Source organism: Netta rufina (genome assembly GCF_964035555.1).
Source record: "Netta rufina genome assembly, chromosome: 14".
Taxonomy (NCBI): Eukaryota; Metazoa; Chordata; class Aves; order Anseriformes; family Anatidae; genus Netta; species Netta rufina.
Window position 1 is genome coordinate 6718059 of NC_140137.1, and position 24890 is coordinate 6742948.

Consider the following 24890-nt stretch of genomic DNA (forward strand, 5'->3'; position numbering starts at 1 on the left):
GAACTGCTACCTTGAAGGTGAAGTTGTATGTTACAGCTCCTCTCTGGAAAGAAAAAAATTTGTGATCGAGGGGCAGGTGGATGGCCATCTCTGAGAGGACAGGCAAATTAGTCCTCCAATTGTGAGTTGCCAAATTTTTGAGGCCAGTCAAAGAGTTGTGTCCTTCGCTGATCACTCAGAGCTCTAGCAGAAGTTTCCTTCTCAGCATCAAGTTTCAAGAGCCTACGCACACAGCAGCTACTTAGGAATGCTCTAAAGAGTGCAGCTCATCAAGGTTCCCTTCCCCAGCCAACACGGTAATTAAAACTGCAATTGTTAATCTAGTGCAGAGTTTCAAATGCATACAGAATTTTCTGACTTAAATCCAGTCACGTTCAGTTAGTCTTTGTCATGCCCTGCTCTCGTGCATGGGTTTGCAGGAACCAAGTCTTGTTCACACCTGTGCCAAGTCCATTAGCCCTCCTCTGTGCCCTGCCTTCAGTTCGGTCTTCCCACCCTGACTCTTTGGTGGTGGTTTTTACCTACTCCAAGAGGATAGGAGCAGGTCTTTACCTCCTCTTTATGTATTACAGACAGCATTGCCTGTCCCTCATAATCGGTACGTAGTTATGGTTCCAGCTTTGGGGGACCTTGGTGCAACCTCTCTGACACCACTCCTCATTTGTGGCGCTGTTCTGCCCCACAGAGGCATGGCGTATTGCTCCAGAAGTGCTCTCAGCTCTGTTCTCTGTGCCCACCGCTCACTTTGTGGTGTCTCCCACATCTGCAGTGACTGGCATCAGTTTTTAGAAGTTCCTGTTGTCAGCAGCATGTATCTTGTACTTCATCCTCTAGAACCCCCCAGGGGCTATGAAACCCGCTGGGGCATGCGTGGCCAGCACTGTGCTGTGCTGGCCAGGCGTGCCTGTGTGCCCAGTGCCAGCGTCCCTAGCAGAGTGTGGGTGCCCTGTGACACTGGGCTGCAGGGAGATGCTGGGGGGGGAGGATCTCACCTTCACCTGCAAAGGGGACGATCATTTGGACTCTCAGATGTGTGCCCAGCCCATTAGGAGGGGTTACTGGTGGAAAGCAGCATGGGACACTTCTGCACTGCTGGTGGGCTGAGCCCATCGCTTGGGATAGAGGGAGCAGCCCAACTGGCTAGGAAGGGTTTATACTGGTATTTTCCCTCAGTTCCTTGTTTGTGAGATCGCTTTCTGCATGAACTCACATCTAGCATGAAAATGTACATAACATCTTTTCTGCCACTTCTAATGCTGACAGACTTAAGAGCCTGCAAAAATGGGATAGAAAGTTAAAAACTGGGGCCTAGGTCAAGTTAGGGCATCCTGTGAATTGGTGCAAGGTCTGTTGCTGTTTCTTAAGTGTTATTTTGGGTACAGGTGGGGCTGAGACTCCCCAGAGCAAGCTCAGCACCAGGTACAGAAGTTCACAGCCAGATGCAGAGAAATGGGGCTGTCTGAGGCACGTGTCTGCTCCCTGCTGTGTTTGGGTGTCAGCAGACAGCGTGGTCCCTCTGGGACTGCTCCAGACACATCCTTTGGTTCTGCCTGGCCAGCCACAGTGCAGGGCAGCTCCTGGTGCACAGAGATCGAGGGCAGCGATGGGTGGCTTTAGGGTAGTTAGCTGGTCAGTTCAGCAGTTGGATTTCTGCACAGGCTCCGCTGCACTGCCAAAGGCACTGGGTTTATTTTGTTTGGAAGATTCCCCGTCCCCCCTCTGCCATGTCATGGGCAAATTAGTCCTTTGGAGAATCGTTTTAGAACGGGGGCTGTGTGACAAGAACATATGATGTGAAATGCGTGGTACTTCTGTTTTCTGTTAATTAGAAACTTGAGATCTCCTCTTACTAATAAAGCTTCAGGTTTCTGTTCTTTGAAGCAGACAATTTTCCAATCAGATGTAATTACGGAGAAAAGCTCTTCGGCTGGATCCATTAACTTCCCCTCCCATTTTTTCACCTCTCCTTTTCTTCACATCTTGGCTGGGAGACAGCAAAAGATGTGGCAAGCCTCCCATAATTACCTGAATGGCAGACATTTAATAGCTTTATAACGCGTCTGAGTGAAGGCTGTTAAATCTGCTACGCTGGGCTTCCCAGCTACAGCTATTCTCTCTCTACATAGGACTTTAAAAATTCTTTGTGCAAAAGGAAAAGTATTGCTTTTCAAATACGCGTTAATTAATTGTGCATTTATACTGATGCTGAAATGCCGCTTAGTTACAGACTGCCTACTTCTGTCAATTAGAGTGTTGCTTTCTGTGGCGCAGTGAGAAATCATGGATCTCCAATTCCTTCCCTGGAGCTCGTCACTCCACAGACATTAGCACCATTGTCTAGTTGTAGCCTGCTTTATTTTATGATGTTCTCGATTGTAACTCAATAGTCCAGAATTAATTTCCTGGTTTTAAGGGCTGGTGTAAAGCCAGGTTTATTTATTTATTTTCTTGGGCTAGTTAAAAAATGACAGAGAGAGCTTGTGATAAGACCTGGAAAGAGAAATGCAGACATCGTTGCGGACAGCGCTTACAAATAACCTGAGAATTATACTGGCCACTTCTCTGAGAAGCACGGTGCAGAGAAGTCTTCTGGTGTGTCACTGAGCAAATCCTGGTGGCGTGATATCCGTGCTTCTGAGGCATGGCTTTTCAAGGCCTTTAGACTTGTAGCAGCACAAAATATTGTTGTAAAGGGGCTTAAAATACCTCTGCACACCCACAGAGCGCATAGCTGTTGTAGGCAAGGGCCTGGCTTACTGTGAAATGGGCTTCAAATTGCTATGGCTGAGGTATTAGTATGTTTTAAAATCACCAACTTAGAGGCATGCGTTTAATTTAGAGGCATGCTGCTAAAGCTGCAGTGTAAGTGGGGTGCTGAAAACTGCAGGACGATGGAATAGATGGCTCTGAGCATCCAGGCCTCTGGCAGAGGGCAGCTCTGACTTGCTTTAGGAAACTGAACGTCATTAGACCTTTTTTAAACTCGTAACTAGACCTGTTCAAATGTATTTCTGTATTGGGGGTACCCAAAAATACATGTGAGTTGAGGAACAACTGCATGAGAGTTGTGTTCTTCTGTCCCAAAGACAACTTCTGTTTTGAATGCGATACTGACCTTCTGCATTGAATGGGTGGAAGTAACTGTTTGATCCCGAGGATTGAATAACAGAGGTTTGGAGACAGGCAGTTCCCTACTGGTATGAACCAAGTGACCAGGTTTTAGATCCTATTGTAACATTGCTGAGAATGTGCAGTTGGATTATCTTTATAAGTAAATTTAAACACCTCCTGATGTGTGTTCTCTCCCTTTCTAATACTCTCATTTAATAAAAAACAAAGGACAGAAACCTTGCAGATGTGCCTAACAAGAACACTTCGTTTTTTCAAATTTCTTCTGGTTCAAATCCATTGTCTTAAACTCTGCAGGCGGGACTGGTTGGTACACTTGATACAAGGATGACAGCTCTCTTAAACGCTACCGTCATGGTACAAAACGCCCAGCTTGCTGGAAATGGGAATCCTCCCTCAGCCTGCATGCATGCACCTCGTGCTGCCTCAGGGTGCTTCTACCCTGCATGTGCTTCCAAGGAGGAGAAGCAAACAACCACTGCAGACATACCATGTTTGTGTTTTAGGACAACCTTTTTCCTTTGCTGAAGTGACTGCTGCCTCAGTCATCTCAAATGAGCTGAGCTTGCTCGCCACTCTCTGGGAGATGCGTTGGTACAGCTCTTGGCACAAGCTTGTCCTTAGAGCTGAAGGAATCATTATTGCTAACCCACTTAGCGTGTGCTTGCCTGTATTGTACCAGAACTCACTCCAAAAGTCTTCTAAAGAGAAAACAGAATTTGCAAATTCTCTTTATTTCACTCCAACGAGTAGCTTCCCAATGAAGTTAAAGCCTTCTACTGTTCAGAGAAGGATTTGTGGGTTTTGCACGAGCTCAACACAACACTCAGCCCTGAGATAAAAGTATAATACTACTTTCTCCTGTAGTGTTTATTCCCCTTTCAGCAGTCTCCAGCGTTGGTGGTTCTGTGGTTTTGTGTCTTTCATTTTTATTTTTCCCCGTAATTGTCTTGTTTCATTGTTGTGGTTTTTTTTTGTTTGTTTGTTTTTTTCCCTGACTTCAGAGAGTCAGAATGACTTCGTAGGCAGCTGAGGAAAAGCCAAGGACCTTAAGAAATGCCCTGTAATCCTTAGCCAGCTCCGACCTGCCTGTCTCGCTCAAGAGTTGTGAGCAACTGCAGTCTTTGTTCAGTGGGATGGCAAAGGTACCCCTTGAAATGAGATCCTGCAGGGACAGCCATGTGCTGACCTTTGTTTTGTCGCTGTCTGTCCCCCAGTAACACACACGGGGCAATGACAGCTTTTGTTGTGTAACTGTGGGTTTAAACCAGGAGTGCCTGGCACTTGGATGTGCTCCTACCTCTGGAATGATTGGGATGTGGATAAATGCTTTGCATCTCTCCTGATTTTTGAAAGCTGTGGTTTTACTGCAGCTGTAGTAGGTGATCTCCCTATTTTTAACTTTCCTTCATCTGACTTTGAAAGGCATTTTTTCCTCAAGGCTGGCTCAGTAAATTGACACACTTCTCCTAACAAAGGCAGGCATCTCGAGGGTTAGAAGAATAATCGACACGAGTTTGGCTGGCACACATGGCATGGGTAAACTGGCTTTTTTTCTGATGCTTCTCTTTGCTTTTCAGTCTTGATTGATTATTCAATTTTCACTGGTTCCTCCTGCCCTTAGTCTCACCCCCACCCTGCATATTGTTCTTCTCTGTTTCGAAGCTTTGCAGAGGATTAGAGTTCCCTGGCAGCCACAGAATAGCAAAGCTTTCAAATTGGTGGTTTTGAAGGGCTGAAGGAACAAAAGAGTAGACCTCAGTGCACAAGTCGCTTCAAGCAGAATCGAAGTTAAGAGTGAACAAAATGAGGGCAGGGTCATGTGTAAACCCGACCAATTTCAGTTATGGGGTTCAGGTGAGACAGTGGGAGGAGGGCAGTGTGCTGCGCTCGGGTCCTCACTGCTGCTCCTGGCTGCTTCCCCGCGGGGCCCTGGGCAAAGTTCTCTTGCTGTCTCTGTCTCCCTACTAGGATTTTCTCTGTAAAGTATGCCAAAGCTAAAGGTGGAAGCTCTGTAATAGCAGTGGCAATTATCTCCTGGTTGATATTAACATAAAATTAATTTCTAACTGAAGCATTAGCCCACTTTTTTCTTTTGCCCCTATTAATGTATTTCTTGTGTGGACACTCATCTCTTAGCCATTTGCTAAGTTTTTATGCTCTGTGTATTTAAAGCCCATTTAGGCAACACCACCTACAAACTGTCACCTGTAAGGAAAAAATATCCATGGACTTACTGTGGAGCGAAAGTTCTTGGGCATTATTTCCATTTAATTATAGCTGGGAAATGGGGACCTTTGTGTCAATTTGCTTCTCGTGAAGTAATCCTCAAAGAACACCGAATTGCAGTGCCTGCTCCGAGTACAGCCAGTGGATGCTTTCCTAGTCAACAGAGGCTGAGACAGACTTTGTGGCTTGATTTACAAGCAGAAATGAAATCAAACCCAGCATTTTTGCATTTTTCCTTTAATGCTGAGAAAGGAGGCAGAGAGCTTGAGCTGATCCCTAAGAACATTTGCTGTGAGAGGGAATTCTCTCTGTCGGTGACTTTGAGGCAGGGCTGAATCGCTGCTGTACTTACAGTCTTTGAAAACTCCAATAAAACTCCAAAGCTCCAATATTTGAGCCTGAATCTGACAACACGCAGACAAAGGTGCGTGTCTTGCAGCTTCCTGTCCCTGCTCCTTTCTCTTTGCTGATTTCTGTAAGTACTGAATGTATGTGGGGTTGGCAGATAGGGCCCTGGGGAAGCTCTTTAAGACACCCCTAGGCGTTGCAGCCTGGGTGTGTTGATACCCAAGTGGGTTTCCCAATGCAGAAATGTGTGCCACCAGGTGCTGCTTTGTTCTGGGCTGGTTCCTGCATGGCTACCACCATGTTCAGGCTACCGAGTCCTCCACGCCGTGTGTAACGGCAGCTGGCTCCAGGCGAACCTGCCAGCAGAGGGTTCCCCCAGTTCCCGGGGAGCAGGGATGACCGCGCGGTGTGGGTCAGCGGCAGAGCGTGCCTGGGGGCTGCAGCAGCCGAGCTCAGTGTCTGCTGCTGGGCCTCACCTCTCCTGCCTTCTGTGCCACCAGTCCTGGCTGGAAAGCAGAAAGTGGGAGGAGAAATGAATGAAATGAGGACGTGCGGCTTCTTAATGAATTGGATCCAAGATAACTAATTGGCTAATTACAGGGACTTGTTAATTCCCCATTACTGTAAGTACTCTCCCTCAGTGGCACCTTTTGTAACTGATGTCTTTATTAAAATGGAAATGTTGGTCTGCGTCTCCCCTAAAGTCACAGCAGACCCATACCACAATGTGCCTGGCAGCTGGCTTCTTACTGGGCACGCCGGTGTGGGCAGTCCCCGAAATGCAGTGAACAGAAAACGTTTATCTCTGACCTGCTGGTAAAACAAGGGGATGTGTGGGTGTACGTGGGCAAAACTGTTCTGCAAGAAGTCTTTTTCAAAGTTATGCCAAGGAGACTTGGGTAAGGGAGCTCACCTAATCCCAAGGGACTTTCTGGAAGACACGTGCCCTTGGCTGCTTGGGCAGGAGTCAGCAGTGATTTGCCAAGCTCTGCGATGCTGGAGTTCACCTTACTGAGTTTCTGTGACACATTCACTTTCTTGAACTAAGGCTGGGTTGATGACAATGGTTGTTTAATGGCTGCAATTTGTTGTATTGTGCACTTAACATCACTTCATCTGCACAGGTACTGTCTTGCTTGTCCTGCTTCAAGACAAAGTGCCCCCACAGCGTCACCTCCTCATGTGTCGCAGCCGGCAGCGTGCTTGTGCTGTAAGAGCCCTCTGGGGCCGTGCCTCACAAAAGGGGGAGCCAGGCCCAGAGCTTGGGGTGCACACACAGCTCCTCCCGGGGGCAGCTTGGTCTCCATGCCCTGGGCATGGTTTCACTGCACCCCAGCAGAGCACGGTTTCCAAAGTCCCAGGCTGGCACCCCTCTTTTCTGTCTCATCGTGACTCTGTGGGCTGTTAGGAGCAGGCACAGGCAGCCACTGAGCTCTTATCAGTGTTCGTGGGGTAACTGAGGGGTGCCAATAGGGTGGTGATGCAGAGCAGCATTTCAGACGTGCGAGCTTAGAACATCAAGGAGAAAAGGTCCATTCATTATCAAAGTGGTACTGGCGCAGATGTACTGAGAGAAAAATAAAGGGGGCAGAGATACAGCCCTATAACTGAACCAAACCATTACTGCAGGTGTTGTAAGGCCATCCGGACAGAATATGGGCATGCAGGTGAGGACCTTGTGTGCCTCCCATCCAGGTCTCATTGCTGGTTCTGGGGGACCTGTGACCAGTCCCCGCCTAATCCCAGTGGGGCCTCAGGTAACTGAATTGTTTTGATGTGAAATGTCAAGGGTTTATTTAGCCCACTCCTCTGTGGCTGTGCGTGTGGGAGTCTGCATCCTCGCCTTCCTCCCCGCTGAGGGAGAGGTATTGAAGGAATTTCTCCTGTGAAGGCTCAAACTCAGGTTCAGTTCATTGCAACGCAAGCTGCAGTCCTTCACCTGTGCATGGGGTGGCTTTCCCTTCAAGTAAAGCTCTTGCATAAGATTTGTCAGCTCCGTTTTTGTGATGCAGTTAATTCCACTGTCTCTGTGCTTTGGAGTCGTAGCAAAGGGACCAAAAGCAAAGCCTAAAATGACGTTGTGCTATGAGAGGCAGTTGAGTGTCTGTGCAGTTAGCGCTCCCATAAACAAGAGCTAATCGGCACCCTCAGCTGCCGCTTCGTTCCTGCCTGGTGCGGGGCACTTCCAGGGCTGCGCTGCCTAATGCCCCCTCCGGGCGCAATTACTGCATAAACTGAACCGACTGTAGTGAGTAAAGACACTAACGTCACCTTCTCTTTCTAGAGTTATAACAGTGAAATTTTTAGTAGGTTTGAGACTATGTGCTGAGAAGATGCTCTTTCTCTTCTAACTGACTCTCCAGACGCTCTTCTGTTGTTCAGGAAGATGTATATGTTTCCCACTGGTAACAAGTTTATGCCTGGGTCTGAATAAACCTAAATATTAATGCTTGCTAGTGCTTGGATGTGTGTGTGAGCTTATTTCCTACCAGCTACAGACTGCCTGCTTGGTATTCAGGAGGAGTGCGCAGGGAGCCGTATTTCTGTGCACGTTAGCACAAAAGGTTGGAGCTTTGCAATCTGTGCAGCAAACTAGACACTAGAAAATTCCTTCCTGTGCAGATCAATTATTTAGCAGCGTCCATAAAATTTTTCTGATGTACTTATATGAAATCAAGTGCTTTTTTGTGTTTCTGCCTTGATAGCACTGAAGCCAGCAACTGAAATGGGATTAGTGCACTTGTGGAACTGGCCAATTTGCAACCTTGCAAACTGTTTTCAGGCTCACAGAGCTTCATATATTCAAATATTATATATTTGTGGGCTTTTCCTTCCAAAAGGATGTGTGATGTATGGGTTCCTCCATGATGAATGCCTTACGATTCAAATGCTCGTATTTTAATCTAAAACCCATCCTCCCTGTAAGAAGGTGTAGTGGGTTTACGTGGCAAGGTTTTGGTAGCAGGGGGCTATAGGGGTGGTTTCTGTGAGAAAGATCTAGAAGCTGCCCCATGTTTGGGAAGGGCCCCATTGTTTTCCAGATCCGAGCCAATAAGCGATGTTGTTTTTCGCCTCTGTGAGAGCATATTTAAGACAGGGAAAAAACGCTGCGCCAGACAGCAGCCGGGAGTGAGGAACAGCCTTGCGCCAAGGTCAGTGTAGAAGGAGGGGGAGAGGTGCTCCAGGCGCCGGAGCAGAAGTCCCCTGCGGCCTGTGGTGAGGACCATGGTGAAGCAGGATGTCCCCCTGCAGCCCATGGAGTGCCACGGTGGAGCAGGGTTCCACGCTGCAGCCCGTGGAGGAGACCACGGTGGAGCAGGTGGCCCTGCACCGACGGAGGCTGCCGCCTGTGGAAGACCCCTGCCGGAGCAGATTCCGGGCCGGACCTGTAGCCCGTGGAGAGGAGCCCACGCAGGAGCAGGTGACCCGGCAGGAGCTGCTGCCCGTAGGGGAGCCAGGTTGGAGCAGTTTTCTCCTGAGGGATGGACCCCGTGGTACGGACCCATATCTGGGGCAGTTCTGGAAGAGCTGCTGCCTGTGGGAAGCCCACGCCGGATCAGTTCATCAAGGACTGCATCCCGTGGGTGGGACCCCACAGCACAGGGGACGAGAGTGACCGAGAAGGAGCGGCAGAGAAGAAGTGCTGTAGACTGACCATAACCCCCATTCCCCGTTCCCCTGCGCCGCTCGGGGGGAGGAGGTGGAAGAGGGTGGATGGGGGGGGAAGGTGCTTTTGGTTTTTTTTTTCTTTGTTTTCTCACTTCTCTCGCTTATTAGTTGTAGGCAATAAATCTTACTATCTCCTTATGCCGAGTCTGTTTTGCCCGTTACAATAATTATTGCGTGATTTTCTCGTCCTTATCTCAATCCTTGAGCCCTTTTCACATATTTTCTCCCCATTCCTCTTTGAGGAGGGGGAGTGAGAGAGCGGCTGTGGTGGAGCTCGGCTGCCCACTCGAGCGGAACCACGACAGAAGGGCATGCAGCTAAAACGGCACAGCGAGGCAGGAAGATGGGAACTGGGCAAGCTGCACCTCAGTTCCAGCTGCACTGTAGGCCCTCCCCAGCCTGAGGCCCACCTCTTCTCGTAACTGAATAGTTGAAAACAAGCAAAAGTGGGAATGGAGGGTGGAAAAAAAGGTACATTCTTAGCGTGGATTATCTCAAGCAAACTAAACCTCTGCAGCTGCTTAAATGGCTGAATTCCCATCACCAAAGAGCTCGACCTCCCCTAAACTTACAGTGGCAGAATGCCTGTGGTCTGCTGGAGCTGCAGAACTTCTGCCTTCCTTTGTTTGCCAAATGGCTTTCTTGCATGCTTGTGGTTTTTGCAAGCTGAGAACTGTCCTTCGGTTTTCCAGGCCATCTGGAAGAGGGATACTGCCCAGTACATGCTTGTTGGGGCAACAGTTAAGTGCTGTAGTGTTTTGCCATCTTTTTTCTGCTCTGGAAATGGCAGAAATGTGTGGTTGTATCTCTAGCATTCATAACGATACTTGAAATTTTGTAAGCTCTAGCTGAAAGTTAGATCTTGTAGCAAAACAAACTTCTTGTAGTACATGGCTTGACAATGGTTAACAAATTAATTATAAGTAGCTACTCAGTGTGCATGTAAAATGCTGCAGGATAGAGAAGGCTCTACACGAGGATTTTTCAATGTACCGAAGGGTGTTTTGCATTTTAGATGAAATGAGCATCTCCAGTACCTCCAGACATAGTTTGGCGTCATTGCTAGATTTGGGGGAAGGGGGTGTGGTTGAGTGGCTGTGAAACATCGGTGAAGCATTCACTGATTTGTCCAAGCTTGTATCTAGTTTAATAATGGTGATTAAATATTGTAATTTTTTTTCACAAGAGCATACCTAGCAATTAATAAGCTGCAGTCAAAACTGAGGGGAGAGAGGGAGGGCTGAGCAGTGTCTGCTATCATATTCCTCTCCCTTGGGAAGAATATGCTCCAGTCAGCAAACTGACGGGAGTGTATTTATGTAGAGGCAGAGGTTTATTAAAATCTCTGCAGAATACTATGGACCACCCTGGAAATATGTGGTTACTTGATAAGGACATCTTCCAACTTTTCCTTTAAAAGCTCTTGGATACCCAGTAATACGTCCCAAAACGCAATGATTTTCTTGTGCTGGAAGTGAACAGAACTTAGGTGGGTGTTGGAACTGGACCAGCACCATTCTGAATGAACTTGGGCCTTTCACCTTAGTTCCTTGCATGCTGTGTGTGATTGTTTTTCATGAAGAATTGGCATAGTACGGATGATGTACGTAGATCGCCATGCAATAACTGTATGTACATGTATACAGGAGGGCAGAAGAGCAAGCTGACTTGATGTCTGACTCACAGCGCCCACGTTGGTGTTGGGGCTGCTGCAGTGCTCTGGCTGCTCCTCCTGGGCAGAGACCCTCTGGTGCTGAGGGGCAGTGCTCCGGGAGCTCCTCAGCTGTGTGTGATGGAGCCTGTACCGGTCCCACCTGATGCTGCTGGTAGCCCAAGGGATGAGCAACTCTCGCTCCAGAGTATCGGCCCCTCTGCGATAAGCCTGTCCTGTGCTGGTGGATGTTTCTTTCAGTAAGAGCTAGCACAAGGGTACTACGCTCCCTGAGAACAAACACTAGTGCTGGAGATGTGCGTGTGGAGGACTTTGGGGAAACGAATCCGTGCCCTCCCCCATGTGTCTGCTGTAACCTTCGACTAGAAATGTGATGGGTGCATGGTGCTACTCGGGAGGAATGCGGGTTGCTGGAGGGGTGTCGTGACTGCTGGAGCGTGTACAATCTGTAATGCACCTCCAAATATGAATATTTACAGGGCTGGGATGAGCTGTGTACAAATCATTCTTCTGCCTGTGCTGCCCTTTCCCCGATGTGACAGTCATAAATTTCCTTTGGTTTGCTTTTGCCCTTGAATTTCAGCTTAATTTCCGAGTTTAAATCTGCTCGCTGGGGTTTGCTCATGGCTTTTTTCCCCTTGTCTGTGCTGGGGAACTGCAAATACAAGTAGATGCTGGTAGCTTGTTGCTTTCCTTTGCTCTTCTGCTGTGCGACTGGTGGCAGTGAGTAGGAAGCTGGCTCCATTGCCAGGGTCCAGTTTGCTTTTAAATACACAGAAGGGCAGAGGCTTGAAGGAGGTCATTTATCCCAGGCTACCATTTAGCTTTAGCATCGCATCCTTTCTGTAGTTTCTGTGGCATGCACTTGCATTACTGCCTTTATTTCAAGCTCTGTGTTGGTCAGGAGCATTTTCCATCTGTGCTGTGCCCAGAACTTAACCAGTGGGGCCACTAGAGGAGCAGAACAGCCGGAGCCGTGCTCGCAGAAGCCAAGCCATTTCCCCTCTCTTTTGGCATCCTCCAAAAGTTCTCTCAGTTTCCATGCATTTTGAGAAACAGCATCAACTGCTTTTTTACTTTTTGTTGTCTGTTGTACTTTACGAACTTGATATTATTTCTTTAGAAAACACAACTTCAGAGAGATGTTGGCTTTATAGATTGACCGCTTTGTTCTTGGTTTCTGTTGCGTTGCGAGGCATTAATTGCTGAGAATTTTGCTGCTTTGCCTGGATTTTCAAATGCTTCAGGGATGATGTGATTTGCGACGATGCTGTACATAAAATACAGTTAGTTTTCCTCTGTTTTGTAATTCCTTCATGAATACAGTACTCTGATCTCCTATTAGCCATTTTTGTAGTGCTTTATTTTTCAGAATAATTATGCAAATAACCAATTAAACTAAGCCTTCTTTCAAGCTGGGGGGAAAATGGAAATACAAATTACAGATGATAAAAAAAAAAAAACTTAAATGCAAGTAATGTGTAGATGATGCAGTGAGGATGAGATCCTAGTGAAGAGTCAATGAGTGTTTAAGGGTATTTCCTCTTGCAGCACATCGCTAAGTGAAAAATTCGGGTTATTTAGAAAGGCATATGCAAGTGTTCATTGCTTGAAGCTATTTAAAAATAAGTGCAGAGCATTATGAGAAGCGATGAGAAAACATGGTTTAATAGATAAAGGAGCAGCATTCTACAAGTGGGGAGTGTTCAGTGCTTAGGCTTGGAATGCGTGTGCTGTAACTAGGGCAGAAGCTGGGACGTGATCTTTACTGGGCAGTGTTTCACCTTATTCGTATGTGAAAACAAGAAGATGGTTTAATATTGCCCTGGAGCATCATTGGAGAAATGTACCACATAGACTGCTTGTTCAGTTCACTACTTGAAAATAAGGGGAAAAAGGTAAATAAGGGGTTGAGAACAGATACCTAAGTTGGAGTTGCTGGTCAGTGCTAGCTTGGCACTGGTGTCCCCAGGAGAGCTGTACCTTGTGGCACTGGGGGTAGTTGGGTGGATTTTCCAAGGGACACTAACTGCTCGTACAGCCAGGCTTCCTGGCTTTCTTCTTAGTTCTCCAAGCCTGCAGCCGTTCCAACAAAGCTCCCAGAATTCCGAACTTGAATTTCTCTGCTGGCCTTTCATGATTATTGGGGTTCTGTTTCCCTAAAGACAGGTACGAAATGCTGATGATCTTTAAGGTGCCAAATCCACCCCTCCTGGCACTGTGGGCTGCACCACATTTCAAGTCTGAGTAGCCAGGATATGGGTGAAACACTCCAAAAGTGCTTTCCCAGCTCCTGATGTTTCTAATGCTATTCTGCAGTCAGACATCTGTACATACCAACCTTTAGGGCTGCAGTCCCAACCAGAACCTTCCTTGCTTGCTGCCTGGAAGACTGCCTCAATGCTTCCTCTCTGAAAATGGCCCTTCTGCGTGTTTTGCAGCCTGAATCTTGGAGAGGGGAAGGTAGGCCGGGTAACTGAGCTCCCTGCATCTTAGTGGAAAATGCTCTGGTGAGGTAGGGAAGGAGAGCCCGTGCTGTTGGCCGGCAGTCCAGCCCTTCTTAGGATAATGAAGAGGTTTTGGCAGCAATGTCAGCAGTAAAATGGCTTGGCCTAGGTTCAGGAGCTTTCTCTAAAGAATACTCTCAAATGTATTAGCCTTAAATGCTGCCTTTCAAAGAGCAGCCTGTATATTTCATGGGTAGGAGCTGGACAAGAGGAAGGCTTTGCGGCTTGCAGGTGACCACATGCACGCACTGTTGACAGATACCTGGCTTCACAGCAGAGGGGCTAGCGGCTGTACGTGACAGCTTCAGAGGCTTAGATTGGGTGCTAGGAGGTACCTCCTGCCTAGGAGAGCGATGTGGTGCTGGGGTCACCATCCCTGCGGAGCGTGAGGCCCTGCCCCGCCTGGTGAGGGGGGAGCTGGCAGCGAGGCAGCTCCTGCTGCAGGCACTAGCTGGCCTAGAGGGGACCCGCTGGTCCTTCCAGAGATGTTCCTGGGGCATCAAGGGTGTCTCCAGGCATGTTGTAGCTGAACAGAGTTGTAGTAGAAACCCCAGTAACTGTCTGCCTCTTCTCTCGTTGTAACTGATGCCAAGAGAAGATCCTCCAGGGAGATGAGTGAGAGAGCATAGCATATGTAGTGCTGCATCCTTTCACTGTGTTTTTCCCTCAGGGATTTTTCCTTCTTCCTTAGGATGTAGTAAGCAAAAGACCTGGTTGGAAGGAATGTCTTAGCAGTTATCAGCAAGCTGGCATGCATTGGAAAAGAAAGGTACTCGCTATTGCAGAACCTGTAAGCAGGTGCAGCTGTATCACATAACTTGGTATAGTTCATGCTAAGAAATTCTTATTTTGTGGGGTTCTTCCTGCATCAGTTTTCTTGTGGTAAAAAGTCCTGATCTTCTGAGCCCTTGGGGGAAAAAAGACTAGACTAGCTGTTCTTTGTTATTCTCATGCACTTAAGTCAATGTGAATCTGGAAAAACGCAGCCCATTAGAAAAAAGTCTGAGAACAAAGGTTCTGTGTTATTAATCATCACTTTTATTAAAACTGAGATAGAAGTTGTGGCAGTCTGATGGGAAATAAATAAGATGGGGGAAAATCCACCTGTGATGAGAAAATCACTGCAGCCAGACTTGACAGCGGAGGCTTCCAGGTTTATGCCTCGGGACTGCTTGGAGACCCTGCAGAGCAATTGCCAGTGTCACAAAGGAGGGGTCACATCTCCTCTTGCTTGTGCAGAAATCCAGTCAGCCAAAGCTGCCGCTGCAGGGCACGTACGGCTTGTGGCAGGCTCAGCCTTTGGGTTCCAGCAGTGACGTGGACCTGCTGCTGGGGAGAGTACAGAGAGTGCTCACCTTCGAGTGTGGGCTCTGGGGAAAGCACCCAGCTGGGATGGGGCCTGGCACGGGTCAGCCGGATGGGAAATCAACCCCTGGTTGAGCTGACATCAGGTGTTTCATTTTTGTGCCCAGTTTCAGATTGCGTAAAGCCCCCTCCTTCCTAGATCGGATCTGCATGTCACATCACCTTAGTGTTCCTTATTTCAGGCCTGAAATACCCTCTTGTGCTATGCCTCCTTTTAACTTTCCACTTCCTCTCCCCTACCCTCCTTTCCCTCCCAGCAGGTGTCCTCAACTTTTGTTGCCAGTCAGAAAAGTAGGACAGCAGCACGGAAGCCTTTCCCTGGCTCCCTCACGGTGCAGCAGGCATCACTTCTCAGTCGCTGGTGCTTCATCCACCCCGAGCTAACAGCCCTGCAGAGGGCAGGTCCGGAGCTGGAGAGCTTGTGGGGCAGCTGCTGAGAGCAGATAGTGTGCATGTAAACTGCAGTTCAAGTTAGTCCTCTGAGGTTACGCAGTTTCTATATTCATTGCTGGTCGACTCACCATTCACAGCTCGATGGGAGGCTACGTGGGCATCATTAGCACCCGCCGGCTCCTGCTGTAGTGGGGTAGGTACAGGGTGAAGCCGAGCGCTCCATTCAGCGGTGTGCAGAACCTTCAAGGCCGGATATTCTTGTCTGTGCTTCCCGCTGTGGCCTAGAAAAAGTCAACAATGAGGTATTTGATCTCTGGGACCTTTCTCTGAAATGTATTCCTGTGCTTTCTGAAGCTGTTGAGGCCATTTGGGATAATAAGCTGGGAATCCCAAGGTCGATCCCTCTTACGGGAAGAAGTGTGGGGTCCTCCTGCTCCTCTGCATGAACTCTGTGGGTCCTCAGACCTGCCGGCTTCATTGCATGGCCAACAAGCAGGGAAGCATGCACAGCGCAAAGAGTGGCTCCTTCACATGCCTCAGAAGAGGTGAACCAAGGGGAAACATTCTGATGGGATTATAGCTGCCTTCGTTAGGGCAGGAAAATGTGTACTATGGCAGGCAAGGGTTTGTCTGCAGGTTGCTTCCTTGAGCTGACACAGCAAGAAGATGGCAGGCTGAGGCACGGAGCTCCTTGCTCCCAGCTCCCTGTGCATCACTAAAACCAAACCAAACCAAAGTGAGACATCACAGACCTGTCATTACGCAGAATGCATCTCCAGTGACAAAAATAATAACTGGTAATTAGCCAGCACTTCCAAAAACACTCTGGGCTGCTGAATAACTGCTGGAAAACACAAATGTGATATGAAGCCTAAGTAATTTGTGGGCAGGGGGGTCGGGGTGAGATTGTGGTAGTGCAAATGGGTCGGGACCTGAGCCTGTTGTCAGTGAACAGCTGTTAGTCTGGCTGGAGGTGGCTCATGGTTTAGGTTGGGACCCTAAACCATTAGTTACTTGGGTGCTAGGCTCGTTAACTTGACTCATGGCGTATTTTTATTCAATCATAGTCTGTAGTTGTCTCTCCACGTAATTTGCAGAAGGTACAAATTCCTTAGGGATAGTCAGAGCCAGAGAAATATGAGAAAACCCAAATCACATGGGGCAAAAGGGGGGGAGATGAATAGCTGTTGACCAAGGCAGGCTGATAAAACACTGAAATTTAAACAATATCATTTGCTCAGGTCTAGGTGACTTAAAATCACTCAGACACCTGGTTCTCGCTTTGGTTTGCCTGGTTGAAAATGAAAACAGCAATAAACCCCCCAACTTTATGCACACACAAATTATATTGGATAAGTATGCATGGAATAGTAATTTAATATTTTTGATGTTACAGCTACCTGCAGTACCGTGAATGATCTCATTATGCCATTTCTAAAATACAACAGAAGGGGAAGAGCCTCAGAGCTCTGCAGTGAAAATAGATTTATGGGCAGTGGCCATGTGGGAAGAGTGTTCAGGACTGCCGGGTATGGGAAGAAGATCCATAAACAAAGGTGTTCTGGAGATATTTGAAATAATGAACTGCACAGGAAGAATCAATCAGATGTTCCTGTTTATTCTTTATCATAACACGAGAACAAAGGAATAGTCGATCAAAATGACAAATTTAATATTTTGTTTTATAACAGGCTAATCACAGAATAACATTGGAGGCTTTTTACAGGTGAGGGTAATGAGAACCTGTCATGCTGTATTTGTTTTAAAATGAAGAAAGGAGATGAATCCTCCTTGAAAGTACAAATGTGGTCCAAACAGCTTGGCTGCTGGGAGAAGCTTCTGCGACGGGAAGGTTATTCTCCATTTTGCTGTGATTGTTGCACCTTCACATGATGTATCTTTCCCCAGCAGATTTAAAGAGCATTTTATAGATCACATAAGTCATTGATATGATTCACCATTGCAATTCTTTTATTACCTCAAAATCCTTTTCATTATATGTTATTTTGATTGATCTTGATGAAGTTCTTACTCGTGTTCCCAGAGGGCACAGGCAGTGCATACCCAGCGCAAACCTTCCAGAGTTAATTGAGCCATTCAACCCCTTTTGCTGTGTGCAAGAGATACTTAGGCTAGGCATTAGCGAGACCATCTATCTCTATTATCAAGACATCTGGTATTTTAAACAGACCTGCTTAATTCCTCTTTTTTTTAGCGTTTTGCAAAAATAAAGCTATTACTGCTTCACTAGGAAGCTTAACCTCATCCATAAATACCTTAAAAAAAAAAAAAAAAAAGCTCTTTTTCTTCTAGTTGTTGCTCTGCAAAGTTTTTTGTTGGCTATAGTAGAAAACTGGGCACTCAAGTTTGTGCTGCTAGTTTTGTGTGATTCTAGCTGGAAACATTTAGTCCCTGGAGTTACCCTCTGTGAGAATAACAGTATGTATTATACAGCGGGTATACCACTGCTTGGGAAAAATCACTCCAAAGGCTGCTGCAGCTCTGCAGGATGTTTTATAGCCTGTAGAATATTTACTCCAAAGAACTCCCAACTTTGAATCCAGCTATTTATTTGGCATTGACTCAGTTTGGGTTTTTCTTTGATCCAGGCATGATTCAAATAAAACACCTCATAAGCTCTTAGTTAATATTTCTGCTTCTTGTCCAGAGTTGGTGGTGCTCTGTTTTGATACTGAGGATCCACTGTTGGGCTTAAAGCACAGAAACAATTCCTTGCATGAGCTCAGTGCTGTGGCAGAGAACAGGTGGTGCAGTACCTGATGGGCCAAGCGGGGAGCTGAGCTTTTGCTGAGAGGTGCTCATAATTAAATTGTTTCTTAAAAGGGAAGCACAGATCCGGGTCTGCAGGGTTTGCCACTGGATTATGCACCTGTAGCCAACTCCCTAATCAGTTGTGTTTATTTAAATGACTAAATAGCAGCAGAAAACTGGTTTGGTTTAACTAAACACCATGGTGATAGGTCAGCATAGGGCTTAAAGCTGGAGGGATGGAGGAACCTTGTCTGGTGTCTGCCAGCCAACCAGCAGCCCTTCCGCAGAAGGGAAGCACAACCTGGGGCTTCTGTGTCCCCGCACCGGGGAGTCCCAGTGCCTGGGATGGTAACAGCCCCATGCCAGCAGGGAGGGGAGCTCTGGTTAGGTAGCTGCTGGTGGCAGGGAACCCTCATCACCCTTGCAAATGCATTCTGCTGCTGTTTGAGCTGTTCATCGGTCACTCGCGCATGGAAATAAAGCTCCAACTCAATTCAAGTGTTCCTGATGACTCAAGCATGTGGGAGCACTTCATACCTCCTCCACCCTGGCTTCCACAGAACGCCTGTGTGATCAGAGGGCATCCCTTGGTTAGCATGATGGACAAAATCCCGTTGAGGTCCTGCCCCCAGGCATGGCTGCACAGTGGCAGCGGGCCCAGGTCCTCCAAGCCCTAGGGCTGCTGCTCCCCCCAGGGCTGGCAGCATGGGGCAGGGAAGGGCCTTGCCTCTGGGCACTCCCCTGCACATCCTAGCATCCTGCACTACCGGCGTGGTTGAAAAATCTGGTTTTAATTATGTTGCAGCCTTGCAACTGCGTGCCTTGCTGCCTCAGTGTCCTGGGGTAATGTAAAGGAGGAAGAGGATTAGGAAAGGGAAGGATCCTTCCTTTCCTCCCCTACAACCTGCTGTAGTCTCCTGTGCAGTACAGAAGGGGCATTGACAAAAAGCATCCAAATTGGTAGGATTACTGAGAAAATCCCCAAAGCAAACGATGACTGGTATCACAGATATGTTTAAAAAAAAAAAAAAAAGTATACAATGAAAACCATGCGAGATGTTGCTGAGGTTAGGAGCCCTGCATTAAGTTGTTCAGGGGCAGAGTAAACTCTTGAGAGAATTACCCTAAAGTGAAAGAAATTAAAACCCGATATTACTGCTAAATGCTGAAATTGCTTGGATGTTTTTTTAATTAAAAAAAAAAAAAAAAGAAAGGCAAGCAGGGGGGAGAGAGGAGAAGAGAAGCAGAACTAGGGGGAGAGCCTGAGAAAGAGAGGGAGTGCGAGGCCGGGGGAGGGAGAGGGAAGGGGCTGCACACTCAGCTGAGCAGCGGGGAGGAAAGCTTCCACCGGAGGAGTTTGCAGCTTTCCATGTCTGCCAGCCGGGTGCCGGCAGCCAGCAGGTGCTGCTTGGTGCCTCGGAGGATGTGGACTAAAGGCGAGTCGGAGGGACTGCAGACTCTAGGCATTGTGGTGGTGGTGTGCTCCTCTCTGAAACTTTTGCACTACCTCGGGCTAATTGACTTGTCGGATGGTAAGAGAACTTGCAAGTTTTCCGGCTCCTGTTTACTTGTCTTTAAATCTGTTTCAGGGAAGTAAGCAGCAGGCAGGCAGCAGGAAGGGGAGCACTGGTTTCTCGATGTTGTCTTCATCATTATTAAGTCTTTATTAAGATTCAAACAGGCTGCAAGGAGGGAATAAGGCTTGATGTTTTATTGAGGACCTTTGTTTGCTTTCAGTATATTACCATAGCCAGCGAGGATCTGAAGCTGTGATATATTTTTTTTTTTTGCCTTATTACTTTATCTAATTCTCTTCATTAAATGTTTTGTATTTATTAAACCTTTTTTCTCTCTTGAAAATAAATTTAATGCCAGCTTGGAAAAAGGAAAGTCTCTCTTGGGGTAACAGAAGTACAGCTGATAATTAGGTGTATGATTTCATACGGATATCAAGACAAAGTAAACAAACAAGAAATTCTGTTGTGACCTTTGTAAATTTAAGACAAGATGGAAATAAAGATTCTGAATGTCAGGAGAACAAAGAAAACTTTTCTGTATTTGGTGCTGCAGACACTTCAGTAAAGTAACCAGAAACAAAATAACCTGGAGGGAAATGTTTCTGTTTTCAAGTATTGAGTTGAAAGATTTGGTCTCTTCACCTTAGCAATGTGAAACTTTTCCTTAAAGGCTTTTCCCAGGTGAGGAAAGCATATGTATTTCAACAGTAAAGCCAACTGTGGTGATCATATTATCTAATCATAAGGGGATGTATGCATCTCTGTCAATTTCAAAAGAAAGGACTTCTTAATGAACCAGATGAGATTTTAAAAAATAAAATAAAAAATGGGCACACACACGCACCCCAAGTCACTGAGTATATTCTTGCTTAGATCACTGATAGTGCCAAGTTTGTCCACAAAGCGCAAGCAATGATAAAATACTAACATGGGAGTTTATGCTAGTTTGTTCGGCCATCTATAAAATACGGGTTAGCTAAGGCTGACATCAGATCGAATAAAAGTAGAGGACATATATATACTGAGTATGTTTTGCTGGATAAAAAAGCAAGGAACGCATGTGGAATTTCTATCTTGCCTCTGTAAAACCAGTGCTGTCAGGTAATCCTAGCAATCCTCCTGCAGGATTAAGGAAAATAGGAAAAGTGGCCTCAATTGGAGTTATTTTATTTAGACTAAGAGGAGATGTAAATTGTCATGTATTTGTTGTTACACATGTGTTGGTATTCCACAGGGCGTTTAGTTTACTCCTAGAGTGACACTGGAGTTAATTACAAATAAATTAAAATATCTGACAGTGACAGCTATTTTCAAATAATAGCAGCAGAACAGCTCAGCTTAAAAATGAGCTGTCAAGTCAAACGCTGAAGCAATTGCATTGCTACCTGTTTAACAGCATGAACACTTTTATCCCTTCTTTCTAGATCTAATTACTGTAATTCCAATGTCTGCTCTTTTCAAAGCATTTTTTTCCCCAGAAGATTCTGCACAGTTTCTCCAGCAAAGTCAAATGCATGACAGGTGAGAAAGTTGTCTGTTCACAGATGAAATGAGCAAAAGTGAGCAAACGGTCCTAAAATATATTCACTGAACAGCTCTGGATGTGCATGTTTGCAGTCATCAGTCAATAATCACTCAACCCATTCAAGTGTAGAACGGTATATAATATTTTCTTTCAACTCCATTTGAGGGAGTTCCATAATAATTTCTAATACCCATAATACCTGAATTCTGATGGATTATCTGACACATAGAAGCATGACTCTATAAAACTTGCCAGCTCTGACTTTTCTTTTTTTTTTTTTTTTTTGCTGTAGTTCTTGTTTGAGAAATATCTTGGAGATCCAGATATATTTATTTGGCATTTGTTAAATTATATGATTTTGGTTTTTTCCCCTTCTGACTGTACTTGTACTGAGTATTAATTACATCTGTAAGTAGTAAGGTTAATGTAATGTAAGTGCTTGCTAATGCAGTGCGATGCAAATTTCAATCATCTGAAAATCTCTAAAGGTGGTATTAAATTCTCTTCTTCGGTGTGCTGTGATTGGGAAGGTACAGTAGGTGTTTATATTATGCCATAAATATTTCTTATGTCTTTATATTCACTAGAAGCAATCACTGCTTTTATTTATAGAGATCCAGAAATTCCAGGGGCTTTCTTATGCCTGTGTGCAATAGCACTGAAGGGAGCTGTTGGAATTGGCTATATTCCTCTTGCTTTTCAGAACCAGTATTATTCTATCTCCTATTGCCAGAACAGACCTCCGCAAGCATTGTTCCTTTGTATGGCGAGGGGGGGGGGAAAGCTGAGTGCTGATTCTTCATTCATATAACATAAGAAGCAAGACTTAAGGAGAAGAAAATAGTGTAGACAGTAATTCAGGGAATGTGGAATTTTAGAAGTGGCTGCAGCTGAATGCACATTTGTTCAGCTCTTTCTCTGACAGTTATATTCCAGATGTAAGGTTTGGTTCTTGCTAATAGTTCAGGTGATTGACAAACTGGCTGCAACCAGAGGCATTAGTGGCAGTTTTAATTCCAGAAAACGACCTAAAGCTGTGTGCAGCAGTTTTTTTTAAATATTAATCCAAGTGAACAGGATCGTTCTTTTTTTTTTTTTTTCCCTTCAATTCTTTTGTCCCACCTGAAATGCAGGTGGAGTGAATCTATTTGAAATTATCCCATAAAACTCAGCCAAACACAAGAGCCCCAATAAGATCAGACCGTGGCTTGTTATAAATGTTAATGTTTTCCAGAATTCTTCATTAATGTGTTTCCTATTTGCTTACAACCAAACATTGAAGGCTGGAATCTAGATACAGTTCTAAAACCAAATTTGCTTGACTAAACAGAAGTTGCACAAAGCATGGGATGTTTTTTTTGTGATCCAAGTAGGTAGAGGATCACGAAATATAAATTGTTTTATGCTTATCTGACACTGTTTTATCTTTTGTGGGCTTTGTTTCTTGGCTGTGTTCTTGCTGCTATCCTGTGCTGGGATAAGGAGCTGCTGCAGTCTCATGAGGTCAGGTCCCAGCTCCTGATGAATACACACAGTCACATCCAAAACGGTGGGCCACGAGTCCAAGATATTGTTCTAAAGTGCAGCGAGACATCCGCCAACAATTAAAGGTATTACGTGACACCTAGCATGTAATACATCTAGCAACATTTTGTATTGAATCATGCTTGGAGACCAATAACCCTCTCTGTAAAGCAAGAGTAAATTCTGGCTGTACAGTTGTTTTATGAGTTTGGCTTTAACCCAGCTTCTTTGCTGATCATACATCCATCCTTGATGCACTTGAAGCATTAATAAATCATATTGCTTCAGAAATCATATTTCTTCAAATTAAAAGGATCCAGAGCAAATATGTTCAGTGCTTTTGGACTAGTTCAGTATTGATTCAGTGACACCCACAGCAAGGTGCAAAATCCTGCAAATAAGTGCAGTAAAAGATATAGACATATCCCAGCTATGTCTGGGAATAGCCCAAGACAAATCATAGCTGATTCTTGAGGTACTGCGTGGTTTAACTGTGTGTGTAAGTTTAAAGCCTCTGAAGAGCAGATCAGTTGGGCATGTGGAGCACACCAGGGTTCCTGCTCCAGCTCCTTGGGCCCAGCCCTACAGAGACAGTCGTTGCCCAGCTGCTACAGGTGCTAGCCAGTCTGCAGTGAAACGGAGCATGTGAAATAGCAATATTCTTTTGTAAGAGCTCTTGTGAGAGCGTGTTCTTTCCTACAGCTTCAGGTGGGAACTTCAGATAGGCTTTGAAGAGAGGGAAATAAGGAAGTGATTTGAGCAGGTTGAAAGCTGGAGTCCTTTCGACTCCAAGGCACCCAAGGAAGATAATGAGCTATGGGGGAAAAGGGACCAAACCCATCACCTTCAGCATGTTACAGCCTCCACACCATATGATGTTATGTTGCAGCCGAATCGGTGTATTTCTGTATGTCGTACTCGGTGATTCCTTTCCAGCTGTCCTGACCCATGCTGGTGTGCAGGGCCTGGTGCTGGGGGACACTTCTGAAATGCCAAATATGTGTCAGTGCTGGCAGAGCTCGAGCAGCACACACTTCAAGTAGAAGTCTGGTTCCTTTTGCCATTAGGCCAATTCCTCCATTTCATGCAATTATTTTTACTTCAGAGGGAAATTATTTGCAAACTATTCAAAGGGCTGAAATAAGAGGGGTTATAAAAATGCCATTTACTGTTACAGTGCATCTCTTCTGATGTGCAGGGTAGCAGACACCTGAGCTTCTGCACAGCGTCCTCCAGCCCCAGTTACTCCTGCTGCAGGATCCTGTTCCTGTTGGCCTCCTGGATGCAGCTTCTGCCCTGTCCCTGCCCACCAATGCTAATTGCCAAGTTTCCCTAAATAGGACACCTGATGACAGTGCTGGCTGGGTCATGCTTCTTACAAATTCTGTATCTCATGTTTTTCTGTACTGTGTCCTACTATAGTACTTTTTTTTTTTTTTTTTTTTTTTTTCAGTCATGGAAGTTACAACACAAATTCAAAACTTTTACCTTTGAATACAAGAGAGCAAAAACTCTATGAAAATGAAGTTCCTGAGAAGTGACCTGCATTGCTTCATGTACCTGCCTTCCTGGCATGGTCCTGCAATATGTTTTTATAGGCAAAACAGAAACCTATAACACTTCTAAATGTAATGTTGTTTGTATTTTAAGGAAAAAATGGTTAGGCTTGAGGATTGCTTGGTCACACTTCTGAATACCCTACGTAGTTGTATAATAAAACTTAATGCCTTGTGATGTACCGCTGAAGTGAGACTCTTCTCCTGCCTGCTCAGGTGGGGCTGGCCCTGCAGGATCCCTGCTCTTAATTGAAATTCTGTATTTTTAAGGACTGCCCTTTGCCTAGTGAAGTGGCAATTTTGTGAACAGTTCTCTACTGACTCTGATAGAAAGCAGGTGTAGTTTGATCTGGGATAGTGATGTTTGGTTTTGCTATTACTCAGTAAAGTTTCATCTGGCTCTTACATATGTGGTCATCCATGTGCCAGGTGCTGAGTCCTTTAGTGGCATACGTGAAGTCATGTAAGTAGTCACGTTACAGGACTCTGTAGCTCTGCCATGAGACATCTGTTGACAAGGCCACCCTGGGTTGTTTCCTACCTGTATGAGGAGTGTTGAGGGTGCAGCAGATCCCTCTTGGTTCCATCCACTTCCATGTCTTGTAGCAGTATGAATTTCAATATTTTTACATAAGCCCCACATGAGCTCTGGTAGTGTACATAAGCAGGCCTTGTCTTCATGAC

The 24890-nt window shown here is 45.9% G+C and overlaps 1 protein-coding gene across 5 annotated transcripts in view; it reads left to right on the forward strand.

Annotated features, from left to right (window-relative positions):
* Nucleotides 1-24890, forward strand: part of KCNIP1 (potassium voltage-gated channel interacting protein 1) — a gene marked incomplete at both ends in the record, with an annotated part of 371918 nt that overhangs the window by 302228 nt on the left and 44800 nt on the right. Inside the window, one exon of one of the 5 annotated variants that reach the window (XM_084295176.1) lies at nt 19508-19616. The exons of the other annotated variants lie outside the window; for them this stretch is intronic. Coding sequence (XP_084151302.1) covers nt 19508-19616 — 109 coding nt within the window. Of the gene's footprint in view, nt 1-19507; nt 19617-24890 lie in introns of those variants that run through there. 5 annotated transcript variants of the gene reach the window in all.